This window comes from Protobothrops mucrosquamatus, unplaced genomic scaffold, assembly GCF_001527695.2.
Source record: "Protobothrops mucrosquamatus isolate PMUCROS unplaced genomic scaffold, P.Mucros_1.0 scaffold4644, whole genome shotgun sequence".
Lineage (NCBI taxonomy): Eukaryota > Metazoa > Chordata > Lepidosauria > Squamata > Viperidae > Protobothrops > Protobothrops mucrosquamatus.
Window position 1 is genome coordinate 123,914 of NW_015390543.1, and position 13,945 is coordinate 137,858.

Genomic DNA, 13,945 nt, shown 5'->3' on the forward strand with positions numbered 1-13,945 from the left:
TGCCTTCATTTTTACGGATACCCACATTCCGACGTGCGCCGCAGCGCCAAAGACCCGCGTCTCTCCTCCGGGCTTCGCCAACCCACCGGCTAGATTTCCAGGCCCCCAGCAAGAACCGGCTGCTTCGCCCGAGAACCCCAGGATCCGGGAGCCGCCTCCGCCGACCCCGGGGGGCGCTTCCCCATGCCCCCGCGCTGACCCAGAAAGGACCCCAAATCCCCCTTGTCCCCCCAAGCAGCCACCTCATTCCAGCAAGCGCTGGAGAGGCGCCGAGCCAGGAGAGACCCGTCTTGCAAAAGCCGGCCGCTCCGACGTGCCATGCAACCCCCGCGTCCCCAACCCGGGACCACGTGGGAAACCGGAGCAGAGAAGGAAAAAGGGGGAGGGGATTATTATGGGATGCCGTACGGCAGGCGAAGAGGGACCGATCGGCGTTGCGCGTTTTTGCTTTGCAAAAAAAAAAAAAAAGCAAAAAAAAAAAAGCAAAAGCACCGGGCTCGCTTGCTGGCCAAAGGCGTCGTCTGAATAGGTGACACGGCAGCCGTGTCTCCAGCCCCCCCCCCACCTCACCCCTTTGGCGATTCGAGTTTGATTGCACTCGCTTTGCAAAGAGGCCGTGTGTGTGTGTGTGTGTGTGTGTAGAGTGGCAGCCCGCGCCTTACACGGATCTGCGGTTGTGTGTGAACGGGGCACAATCTTTCAGCGCTTGGCACCGCGGGGTCGGAAGGGGGAACCCAGCTTGGTTAACCCAACCCAGGCTGGCTCAAAGCGGTGGTCGCTTGGGTTGCAAATTCAACCGGTTGGCTGCAAACCCAGCCTTGCTTCGTGTGAACGAAGCTGGGTTGGAGAATGAAGCGCTTGGCGTGGCCGTCAGAGCAGCCAGCTGGCTTGGCATCTCGGGTTGGTTTTGTGGGGGCTGGACCACGTTGGGGAATGCCAAGTCTTTGTAGGGTTAGAGGTTCAGGGCTTGGGGGAACCTCAAACGTAGAGAATTGGGTTGACGGTCGCTGTGTCCCCCTGGGGTCAGAGATGCCCTTAGCTGCAGCGATTCACTTAAAAACGGGGGCAACAGGTCGTAAAATGGGGCAAAATTCCTTTAACAAATGTCTCACTTAACAACAGAAATTTTGGACTCTGTTCTCTTCGGTTGCATCCCATCCCATCCCGTCCTCTATTTTATTTTATTTTATTCTACTATTCTATTCTATTCTATTCTATTCTATTCTATTCTTCTATTCTGCTCTATTCTATTCCTATTCTGTTTTGTTCTAGTCTATCTACAATCTGTTCTATTCTATTCTATTCCATTTCATCCTCTATTCTATTTTATTCTATTCCGTATTTCTATTCTATTCTACTCTATTCCATTCCATTCTACAATCTGTTCATTCTATTCTATTCTATTCTTCTACCCCTATTGTATTCTATTCTATTCCATCCCATCCTCTAATTCTATTTTATTTTATTCTATTCTATTCCGTATTTCTATTCTATTCTATTCCATTCTATTCTACAATCTGTTCATTCTATTCTATTCTTTTATTCTATTCTGCTCTATTCTATTCCTATTCTGTTTTGTTCTAGTCTGTCTACAATCTGTTCTATTCTATTCCATTCCATTCCATCTTCTATTCTATTCTATTCTATTCCATTCCATCCTCTATTCCATTCCATTCCATCTTCTATTCTATTCTATTCTATTCTATTCTATTCTATTCTATTCCTATTCCTATTCCTATTCTATTATTTCTGAAGAAGCTTCTTGGATGAGAAGCGAAACGTCTTCAAAGAAAAAACAAGAAAGTCCAGTTGCCTCTTGAAAAAAAAGCACCTTTGGGACAGAAGCCACCACTGAAGAAGCTTCTCAAACAAGAAGCAAAACGTCTTCAAGGAAAAACAAAGTCCAGTTGCCTTTTGAACAAGCATCTTTGGGACAACCATGATGAGAATCTCAGCAGAACATGGCTACTGAACTAGAGGTCCATCCTGGAGAGAGGGGGGGGGGGAGAAAGACCAAAGCACCCCAAGGATGAAAAATCAAAATTTTATTTTCCTGAAGTTGGCGTCATACAACGGAAAGCAAGAATACACCCATGTGCCAAGTCACGTAACACTTTTCCAACAACAACAACAACAACAAAAATAATAAAAGGCCAAGTGTCAATCAAACATACTTCCTCATGAACATGAACAGAGTGGCGACGATGCTGAAGGTCAGTTGGGATCCAAATTCAGACGCTACGTACAAAATGCTGAATCAGTAACAAACCCGTAGGGGAAAGGAAGTGGATAAAAGAAGCCCCTTCCATCCTAATTCCCCCCTCCCCATTTTAAACTTTTCCCCATTCCAATAAATAACTACTTTCCCCACCAAACAAAACGAGCAAAAAAAAGTCAACAATGTCTCATGCTACATGCAGTTAGTTTGAAAACCTAAAAAGACAAAATAATAACAAAGTCACCAATATGGCGTTAAGAAATGCCTTGTTTCTAATATTTGTTTTCTTTAATCCAAGCACAGTGGTTAAATTTCAAGTATTGAGCAAATATTGTACGTGTGAGAAAGATGAAGTTCAGTAATTCTCTTTCTTTCTTTCTTTCTCTTTCTTTCTTTCTTTCCTTCCTTCTTTCTCTTTTTTTCTTTTCTTTTTCTCTCTCCTGAATGACGTGGACAGCTAAGACGCATTCAAGTCACTAAGGATAGCAGGAAAGTTAGCTCTGAGTAAACCAAGTGGTTTAACAAAGTGGGGGAGATAAATTGGAAATTTACAGCCTCGAAAACAAAAACTGGCAACCTGACAAAGACTTTTTCAAACCACGTTTCTCGTGCAACAGGCATGGCATCTTTGTCCCGTTAGCAGCAGGAACAGAATCTTTTAAAAAGTTTAGATTATCCAACGATCCCCTCTGGTGTTTAAACAAGACTTAAGGAAGAAAAACAGCTGAAATACGCAAAAAAACGTGACCTGATTTGATCAAGGAGAAAACGCGACATGCATTTTTAAAAGACTGGACATCTCGACTGGACTTTTGCTAAATGGAGAAAAAAGCGAAACGAGGATTGATGGGTGGATTGAATGATTTGGGGGGGGGGGGAATCCATATTCTACGAAGTAAGAGATAGAAAAGCCAGAAAAACATGCAGTCAAGTATCGGCAATGCTGGTCATGCCCAAATCTAGCAACACACGTTCAGCCCGATGGAGCAACGCATCCCGAAAGTCCTAAAACAAGATCAGGATGTTATTATTTTAAAAAGCAGATAAAGGACACTCAACAGATTATGAAATGAAGGCATTTGCCTTCAGGAGACCCGAACTCATTGGTAGCCTCACGTTGTAATGAACAAGGACACACATTCAATTTTGCAGCTGCAAAGATTGTTGGCTGAGCAGGTACAAAGACAGCCAGGGAAAAGATTGAAGCCTGGGAAACAGGCCCCTTGTCAATCAACATGATGGCTGATTTATCACCAGCTTGTCCAAGTGATTGGCAGCCAGTCGCCAGCCATCAATACACCGATCAGCCAATAGAGAATAATTCCCTGAAAATGGGCTCCAGAATGAGTCCAAAAACTCGGAAGAATAAAACCACTGGTCCCAGTGACCGATCCAGATTCAACTTTGAAAAAATAAAATAAAATTAAGGAGCAGAAGGGATTTCTGGAATAATTCAGAAGGGAAGGTGTTGGGTCTGTTAGGATGTTTTGAACAGTAGAGAGGGAGTGATCTGCTTTCGTTCCTTTAGTTATTGTCCTCTCTTTTTTTTTTTTTCCCCCTCTTCCCTCCTTCTCTATTTTCTTTACAGATTTTTTTTAAATTTATGGAAAAAACATCTTTAATAAAAAATAAATAAAAGTCTTCCAGAGGAGAAGATGGCTTAAGATAACTGGAATCTTTATTTCCCCACTCTGTTTTGGTTTAGAGTCATGAAAAGGGTTGGGGTATGCCTCAAATTTTGTGAGTAGGTGGCGTTAATATGAGTGTTTTTTTGGGGGGAGGGATGTGTGAGGGGCTGAAACAGATAAATTGCTTTCACAGTTGATTGCCTGGGATGCCGATTGGTAGAGAAAAAAATTAGAGAGAGAGAGAGGGAGGGAGAGGTAGAGAGAAAGGGAAAGGGAGAGAGAGAGAAAGAGGGGGAGAGAAAAGAGGGAGAGAGGGAGAGAAAGAGAGAGAAAGAGGGAGAGGAGAGAGAGATTGCAGCTACAAGCCATGTTGTAACAGATACGTACTGTAATAGAAAAGTCGCAACCAAGTATTACAAACACAATGGGATAAAATCAGACTGTGGGATAAGTAATGTGCAAATAGAGGACACTATCTGCTCTCTTTCACACACACACACACACACACACATACACACCATCTCAGGGGCAGACTGTGAGAATATCCCTTCTCTCCAACTCTTATTTTGGAGCTTTTCATGACTGTATCTTCCTAACTTCTTAACTTTTCTGTTTTGCACACCTAGACAAGTTGGAAGTTTCTGGAGCCCAACAAACTAACACGCCGCGTGAGAGGTTTTTCCAAAGCTGAATATTCCTCTTATGGACTAGCCAGAAGAATTCCCATTCTTAAATTCTCAATCTGTGGTTTGTCCTTGAGGCGATGTACCTAAGAATGTCTGAACTGTATTCCTAACATCTAGCTAGTTCTTGATAATAACTTGATGCTTGATAAAACCCAGATATGTTTAGCATTGCTGGAAACTTGGGGAGATACTTTGGGTTTATACATAAGATGTGCATCTCCACTCCTGGCTCATATTTCATGAGGGCTAAAATAATGTTCCCCTGGACTGCAAGGCCATCAAACCGGTCAGTCCTGGAGGAGATCAACCCTGACTGCTCTTGAGAAGGCCAGATCCTGAAGTTGAAACTCAAATACTTTGGCCACCTAATGAGAAGGAAGGACTCGCTGGAGAAGAGCCTGATGCTGGGAAAGATGGAGGGCAAGAGAAGAAGGGGACAACAGAGAATGAGGTGGTTGGATGGAGTCTCCGAAGCAGGAGGCGTGAGCTTCAATGGACTCCAGAAGATGGTAGAGGACAGGAAGGCCCGGAGGAACGTTGTCCATGGGGTCGCAATAAGTCAGACACGACTTCGCAACTAACAACAACAAAATAATGTTTGCTGGTTTCTCGTTTGTTCAGGCACAATTCAACATTGATGGCTTTTAATCCATAAAGCCCTCTTTCTCTTGAAACCAAACATCATTGTACCTAATTTAAACACGATCGAATTGCCAGAAACGCCGTAAACAAAAGATGTGTGGAAATGCTCCGTGTAAATGAGGGGGACTTTTTTTTTTTAAACCTTTTAATGCATTAAATGTAGATTGTCTTTAAAAAAAAAAAAAAAAAGGTTCAGAACTGGCTTCTAAGTCAGTAAGCTTGTTCCTTATGAGAAAAATCAGGGATAGATTCTAACTGGCTGCGTGCAAAGAAACTCGACTCGCTCTCATTTTAGAAAAGGGGAAGAAAAAAGAACGTTAATACTGAAATCTAGGTTGTATTTTACAAGCACGCGTCCTCACTTTGCATGGACAAAAAAAACCCGAACCAAACTTTGAATCCCTGTTTAAAAATAAAATAAAAAAATCAAACCCAAACGCACACATCACAACACAACACTACACAACACAAAGCTCACGGGTGTCTCTCAAGCATTTGCTCGCAGCCGTGGCGCCTTCACAAGTTCAACGGTGCATGAAACAGCCCATCCACCCCTTCAGACAAACGCAGGCACACTCCAAAATGCAGAAACGTACACACGCCATGCCCTAACATTTTTTTTTCGAGGGGGGGGGAGAGCTACTTCATTGCTTTAAAAACAGGAGGATTGGGAATTTTTAAGTTAAATGCTAAAACAGGAAAACGGACAACTAAAAAAAAAAACCTTTGCAAAAACGGGGGGGGGGGGGAGAGAGTAAATTGCAAATACATAAGCAATCACAATCCTGTCCTTGAGCTTCTGAAGACCAGGCTGCTTTGAATAGTATATCGAAAGAAAGAAAGAAAGAAAGAAAGAAAGAAAGAAAGAAAGAAAGAAAGAAAGAAAGAAAGAAAGAAAGAAAGAAAGAAAGAAAGAAAGAAAGAAAGAAAGAAACAGCTAGAGAGGAGAGAGAGAGACAGAAAGAGAAAGAGCGAGAGAGGAGACAGAGAGAGAGAGAGAGAGAGAGAGAGAGAGAGAGAGAATAAAAGAGACCATCATTGACATTAGAAAACGTTCAAGTTAGCAACCTGGATTACAGAGGGAACAGGAAAAAGGCATAGCTGTCCCCCCCCCCAATTCTAATAACATACAGTACAGTTAAAACATGTAAGATTACGCTATACATTATATACACATAAATACATATTGGATCTTAGCAACGTGTTTGTGTGTGTGTGTGTGTGTACGTGTGTGTGTAGACACCCACACATACTTGTAGTGCAATTTCTGAACAACAACAAAAACCAACGCAAAGGAATCCTCTACGATGAAATTAGCACATAGCAGAACATGTCAAGAAGTCCCGTGCAGTAGACACCCCAGGAGCTCTTAAGAGAAAAGTCCAATACGCCAGCATCGAATTCCACATCTCCTTAAAGTGCTCCTTTGATTCACAAAGCTAGTGTGTGCATTGCATATGTGTTTTCTTTCCTCTCTTTTCCTGTCCTTCGGGGAAGAGAAGCTATTGATGAGAAGAAGAAAAAAACACAACCCAATGTTTCTCCAGAAGAGTTGCCTTCTTACAACACAGGTACCTAAATCGGACGAGGGGGCCGTTTCCATGCATTGATTTAATGCCCCCTTGCCCATGTGTAGAAGGCATCTCTTTACTCTAGAGGTTTTTGGCTTCTTCTTGAGACGGAACACGATAGCTTAAGATTGTATTGCGTGGCTCCAACTGCTTGAAAGAGGTCTACGGTCTTCCGTGGATTTGTCCACCTCCCCGTCGACGAAGGGAAGAATGGCTCTGACCCATCACATCCACCACAGGAGAGCATCAAGTCTAATTTCCAGCATCCTGGTGGATGAAGCAAGCTCAAGCAAAGCTGAGCTCCAGATACTTCTTCCTTCTTCCCACGCAAAGAGGGATGCGAAGCGTGGGAGATGTTGAAGCACACCAAGTACATGGAGATTGGGGAACGGTGGGCAGGTCCCAAGCGGGCAACCAGANGAGAGAGAGAGAGAGAGAGAGAGAGAGAGAGAGAGAGAGAGAGAGAGAATAAAAGAGACCATCATTGACATTAGAAAACGTTCAAGTTAGCAACCTGGATTACAGAGGGAACAGGAAAAAGGCATAGCTGTCCCCCCCCCCCCAATTCTAATAACATACAGTACAGTTAAAACATGTAAGATTACGCTATACATTATATACACATAAATACATATTGGATCTTAGCAACGTGTTTGTGTGTGTGTGTGTGTACGTGTGTGTGTAGACACCCACACATACTTGTAGTGCAATTTCTGAACAACAACAAAAACCAACGCAAAGGAATCCTCTACGATGAAATTAGCACATAGCAGAACATGTCAAGAAGTCCCGTACAGTAGACACCCCAGGAGCTCTTAAAAGAAAAGTCCAATACGCCAGCATCGAATTCCACATCTCCTTAAAGTGCTCCTTTGATTCACAAAGCTAGTGTGTGCATTGCATATGTGTTTTCTTTCCTCTCTTTTCCTGTCCTTCGGGGAAGAGAAGCTATTGATGAGAAGAAAAAAAAAAACCACAACCCAATGTTTCTCCAGAAGAGTTGCCTTCTTACAACACAAGTACCTAAATCGGACGAGGGGGCCGTTTCCATGCATTGATTTAATGCCCCCTTGCCCATGTGTAGAAGGCATCTCTTTATCCTAGAGGTTTTTGGCTTCTTCTTGAGACGGAACACGATAGCTTAAGATTGTATTGCGTGGCTCCAACTGCTTGAAAGAGGTCTACGGTCTTCCGTGGATTTGTCCACCTCCCCATCGACGAAGGAAGAATGGCTCTGCCCCATCACATCCACCACAGGAGAGCATCAAGTCTAATTTCCAGCATCCTGGTGGATGAAGCAAGCTCAAGCAAAGCTGAGCTCCAGATACTTCTTCCTTCTTCCCACGCAAAGAGGGATGCGAAGCGTGGGAGATGTTGAAGCACACCAAGTACATGGAGATTGGGGAACGGTGGGCAGGTCCCAAGCGGGCAACCAGACAAAATCTGTAGAAGAAACTGCTCTCTTCACCTGGGACGTTCTTCCCTGGCTGAGCTTCATCCTTCTGACCACGAGAAGCCATCCCGGTGTCCACTGCCAGCAGTAGACGAAAGTAACTCCAAATTAAGAGGGCCAAGTTGGCCTGGCCATAACCCCATCTGTCCGTCTTCAGAAACAAAACAAAACCAGCGGACACGAAGCACGTTTGGTCCTATGGTTCCCTCAGCCCCTTTCCCACCAGCTGGAAAAGGGTCTTTCTGTATCTACCTGTCCCCAGTTTGCACCCAGGTGAGCAGGAATGAGCTGCTACTCCTGGAAAAAGAGAAAGGAAGAGAAGGGTTAACCAGGAAAGGTCTCACGGCCAGCCAGGGAAAACCAAAAAATGGCTTCCAGGAAGAGGTCCCATCTGAGACTTCTTCAAAAGGCTGGAGGGTTTAACTCCCAGGGGTTTTTAGGAAGCAAAGCAATTACCTGCATGGAAAAAAACTAAAGCTTATCGTCATGCACAGATCCCTGATAGCAAACTGGACAGCCGGCGTTCAATGCACATTTTACCTAAAAAGACAAAAGGATAAAGAGGAATATGATTCATCGGTTGGGTGAGACACATCAACATTCGCGAGGACTGGAAAAATACCCCAAATCTTCAAAAAATAATTAAAAAAAGCTTTAAACTCCAATGTCAAACCTGACTTGACTCCATAGTTGCCTGCACCTGCTTTTGCTCACTGCTTGACCAAACAGTGACAGGAGGAGGGTGGTGAATTACTAAGGGTGGAAGGAGCCTATGAAGAATGTTTGGTTGGAGCAGACAGTTTTTCCCAAAGCAAAAGAACTGAAAATTGGTGAACTGTGGGTGGCCCAGAATGGAAGAGGGGCGTTACCTATGGGGGTTTTGACGGGAAAATCCCCAAACTGACTTTGCTTCTGCCGTGCCAAGATGGAAGCATAACATCCAGATTCAGTCACAGCTTTGTTCCATACAGTATTAACCTTGTGAACTCTAAAACTTCCTCCTTGAGTTATGTATTCAAGATGGACAGTGATTAATATTGATATGTTACTTATATGTAAGGGTGTAGGTCAGGGGTAGGCAACCCTGGCTCTTTTATGACTGGTGGACTTCAACTCCCAGAATTCCTCAGCCAGCCATGCTGAGGGGAAAGGGAGAGGTTTCCAAGCTGAGCCATGCTGGCTCAGGAATTCTGGGAGTTGAAGTCCACGAGTCATAAAAGAGCCAAGGTGGCCTACCCCTGGTGTAGGTCTATACATATGTTGTATATAGTATGTTTTAGATGTGTGTTATGTATGTGTACACTTTGAGAGGAAGCAACTAAATTTCACTCTTTTTAACGTGTGCCATTGTGCCCCACAGGAAAAAAATGACAATAAAGGTTACTTAATCTAAAAAAAAAAAATTCAATAAAGCTAGACTCTTGGTCATCCTAAAGAGCTGGGAGTTTCTTTTGTTGAAAGTGCCAAATGGGATGGTTGATACCCAATTTTGTGTCCCAAAATCCTTTCTTCTCCAAATAAGTGAAAAGGCCAGAACAGTAGACCTCAAAGCAATTATGATTATGAGAGTAATTGGGATAAGAAAGTTGGAGAAAGCAACAGGATTCCAAACGAAAACTCTCCAAAGGAGTCTCACGAGTCTCTTGCTTGGTCCTCCTTACATTTATTGATGTTCTCAACATCTCCTTGCTCAGAGATGAAGTTCAAGAGACCTTCCATCAAGAGCAATGCTTTCTGGTATCTTTGGACACAGTCTTCTCGGTGGTGGAACATCTCATCCAAAGCAGCAGCCTGAACCTGGGAAGGAAAGATATCTTATCTATTGGGTGAGGCACCCGGTCTACCAAATATAAACCAGTCTGTTCTGCGTTTCGCTCCAATCTAGGAGCATGTTTTGCAGGCAGACATCATATACTGTGAGCACTATAAATTCAAAATGTTGTGGCTGGCAAAGAGTTAATGGGAGACTAGTATAGCTATTTCAAGCTCATTAGCTCTCATCAGCTATACTAGTCTCCCACTAACTCTTTGCCAGCCACAACATTTTGAATATATACATACATACATACATATATATATATATATAATTATAATTACAATTATATTTTTTATAGTCACAAATGCTTAATATTTAATCAGCAACATACTCTATTGTCCAAGGTCCCTTCCAACTTTCTTTCTTTTTATTATTATTATTATTATTATTATTATTATTATTATTATTATTACTATTATTATTACTATTATTATTACTATTATTATTATTATTATTATTATTATTATTATTATTATTATTATTTTAAGTTCCTTTCTCTCTACCTCGTTTTTCTAGCCATTGTTCAAAGGTATCCCATGTTCTAAAAAGTCTACTGAATCTTCTTTCTCTTTGATTTTCAATGTCAATCTATCCATTTCTGCACAATCTAATTTTTTTTAATTAATTAAATTAGTTGGTAAATCTTCATTTTTTCCAATGTTGAGCGAATACAATTCTCGCTGCGGTTAATACATGTACTATTAGATATATATACACTCTTTCTCGTAGTTTCCTACGGTTATGCCTAACAAAAATAATTCTGGCTTAAAATCTATATGTTTTTTAGTCATTTTCTCTAACCATATGTCTATTCTTGACCAGAATCTTTGGACTTTGGGGCTTGTCCACCAAAGATGGTAGTAAGTGCCTGCTTTTTGTCTACATTTCCAACGGTTGCTAGATACGTTTTAAAACATTTTTGCTAGCCTCACCGGTGTTAGGTGCCATCTGTAAAACATTTTTGTATAGATTTTCTTTGTATGCCACCGCTTTTGTTATTTTAGCATTTCTTTCCCAGAGGCTTTGCCAGTTTTTTAGTTCTACGTTATGTCCAAAATTCTTTGCCCGTGTTATCATGGTTTCTTTAACTTGTTCCTCTTGGAAGGAAAAACATCTTGAGGTGTCATCAATTTGCGGATGACACCAAGCTGGCAGGAATAGCTAACACTCCAGAAGACAGGCTTAAGATACAGGAGGACCTGGACAGACTTGAACACTGGAGAAATTTCCTGGCAGTGAGAACAATTAACCAGTGGAACCACCTGCCTCCAGAAGCGGTGAATGCTCCAACACTGGAAGTTTTTAAGAAGAGACTGGACAGCCATTTGTCCGAAATGGTATAGGGTTTCCTGCCTGAGCAGGGGGTTGGACTAGAAGACCTCCAAGGTACCTTCCAACTCTGTTATTCTGTTATTTCATGACAGCGAGAACAATTAACCAGTGGAACAACCTGCCTCCAGAAGTGATGAATGCTCCAACACTGGAAGTTTTTAAGAAGAGCCTGGACAGCCATTTGTCTGAAATGGTATAGGGTTTCCTGCCTGAGCAGGGGGTTGGACTAGAAGACCTCCAAGGTCCCTTCCAACTCTGTTATTCTGTTATTTCATGACAGTTAGAACAATTAACCAGTGGAACAACCTGCCTCCAGAAGTGGTGAATGCTCCAACACTGGAAGTTTTTAAGAAGAGCCTGGACAGCCATTTGTCTGAAATGGTATAGGGTTTCCTGCCTGAGCAGGGGGTTGGACTAGATGACCTCCAAGGTCCTTTCCAACTTTATTATTATTATTATTATTATTATTATTATTATTATTATTATTATTATTATTATTATTATTATTATTCGAATTGCCTTCAGGTCAAAACTCTTTTGAGTTCCCACCCTGAGACACACCTGGGCCCCACGGCTGCCACCAACATCGCCATCCTCCTACATTGCAACCCCAGGTGAGGTCTCACCTACCATCTGCACAGCGTGGCTGAAGATGAGCTTTTCAGCCGTGATGCTGTTGATGCGGTCCATGAGTTTCTGCTTGTCCACGAACCACCTCTGTAGCCTTAAGTTCAGGTGATGGCACGAAGAGACACTGCTTTTATACAGGTCGTTGAGCTTTCTCACAACTACGGGGAGGAAACAAATCAAGGAAGAAAAGTCACTCACCAGATAGGAAAACTGGCTGCACACTTCCTACAAGGCTCAAGGCGCTCTTGCATGGCATATTCCCTGAATGTCTTTGGACCGACTGCAATCAGTCAACTTGCCTCCAGAAGCTGTGACTGCTCCAACGCTGGAAGTTTTTAAGAAGAGACTGGACAACCATTTGTCTGAAATGGTGTAGGGTTCCTGCCTGAGCAGGGGGTTGGACTAGAAGACCTCCAAGGTCCCTTCCAACTCTGTTATTCTGTTATTTCACGACAGCGAGATCAATCAGTGGAACAGCCTGCCACCAGAAGCGGTGAATGCTCCAGCGCTGGAAGTTTTTAAGAAGAGACTGAACGGCCATTTGTCTGAAATGGTATAGGGTTTCCTGCCTGAGCAGGGGGTTGGACTAGATCAGTGGTGGCGAACCTATGGCACGGGTGCCAGAGGCGGCACTCAGAGCCCTCTCTGTGGGCACGCGCGCCGTCGCCCCAGTCCTAGGCCTTCAGCTGGGTTTTATAAAACCTTTTCGCTTTAGGCTTCCACCGCCGTGTGCAAAAAAACCACAAAAGTTCAATCAATCAGTCAATTTCAACTTCTCGCAGGAAAAAAAAAGATCTTGCAAAGTTGGAATTGATTGATTGAACTTTTTAGTCCCACCCAGTCTGCCGTTACCACCGCAGCCACGCCCAGCCAATGGGCCACACCCAGCCAATGGGCCACACCCACCCGGCACTCGACGATGCATAAGTGGGTTTTGGGTTGCAGTTTGGGCACTCGGTCTCTAAAAGGTTCGCCATCACTGGACTAGATGACCTCCAAGGTCCCTTCCAACTTTATTATTATTATTGTTGTTATTGTTGTTGTTACCTTGACTACTGTATTAAGAGGCAAAAAGAGACTCTTCTATCATCTTGAGCGCCAGGAAGGGAAGAAGGTATATAGTTGAAATAAGCTGAACCAACGTGAACTTTAACCTGGGCTGCTAAAATTCATTCCAAAGCTGTTGGAATTGCAAGTTTTCAATATGACAGAAGAAGAATGAAAGAACTAAACAGGGAAGCCTTCAACTCCAAAAAGTTTGTACATCTCTATCAGAATTTTAAAGTTTCTTCATGCTTTCCATAAGTAAGATAAGAAAGCAGTATGCAAGATTTTTTTTTTCCAGCAGTGACAGAGAGACGATGAACTTATTTTTAAAATAAAAAAACACACTTAAAAACAAAGACACTTAAGATCAACCGTGAAGATATTGAAAAACCTCCCCTTAACTCCATTCCGTATTAGTAAATCAAATTTAGTTATTCTCCTTTAAATGTAATCTGTTTTAATTGTTCCTTCTGGTTCCCTCTAGTGATCAACCTTGGAAGTTCCATCCTATCTTGTTTTTTTTTAAAGAACTCAAAACAACATTTTCCCACAGGAAGGATTCTCATCATTAATTTCAAAATCTTATTTCAGATCCCTTAATCCATTTATAACTTTCCAAAATAATCGTTCTAATCCCTCCACCCACTCCCTTTTTTAAAAAAAAAGTCCTTAAATTTGTATCTAAATCTTCTTTTGCTTAAGGATTGAAGAAAATCCAGCCAGGGTAGTAAATGAAGATTCCTAACATCTGAAAAAGCACCTGTTTAAGATGCTTTAAATATTTTCTTTTCTGCCTCTTCGTTCTACGTTGTATTTATTTCACTTCTGCTTTGCTTGTGTCTCTTTTCGAAAAGTTTGCTCGTTGCATTTTTCTTTTTAAAGCTGCTGCTTTTTTTCCCCCCCCTGCCGAATTCGCTGTCAG

At 42.5% G+C, this 13,945-nt stretch overlaps 2 protein-coding genes across 2 annotated transcripts in view; both read right to left on the minus strand.

Moving 5' to 3' along the window:
- The window catches only part of PUS1 (pseudouridine synthase 1), a 15,763-nt gene extending 7,498 nt beyond the window's left edge, over positions 1-8,265 (minus strand). The window contains exon 1 of the mRNA XM_029286704.1: positions 8,074-8,265. Within this exon, the coding sequence (XP_029142537.1) occupies positions 8,074-8,265 (192 nt within the window). The remainder of the gene's footprint in view (positions 1-8,073) is intronic.
- Positions 8,266-8,682: 417 nt separating this feature from the next.
- The window catches only part of ULK1 (unc-51 like autophagy activating kinase 1), a gene marked incomplete at its 5' end in the record, with an annotated part of 36,292 nt that continues 31,029 nt past the window's right edge, over positions 8,683-13,945 (minus strand). The window contains 3 exons of the mRNA XM_029286705.1: positions 8,683-8,738; positions 9,860-9,995; positions 11,977-12,134. Of these exons, the coding sequence (XP_029142538.1) occupies positions 8,683-8,738; positions 9,860-9,995; positions 11,977-12,134 (350 nt within the window). The remainder of the gene's footprint in view (positions 8,739-9,859; positions 9,996-11,976; positions 12,135-13,945) is intronic.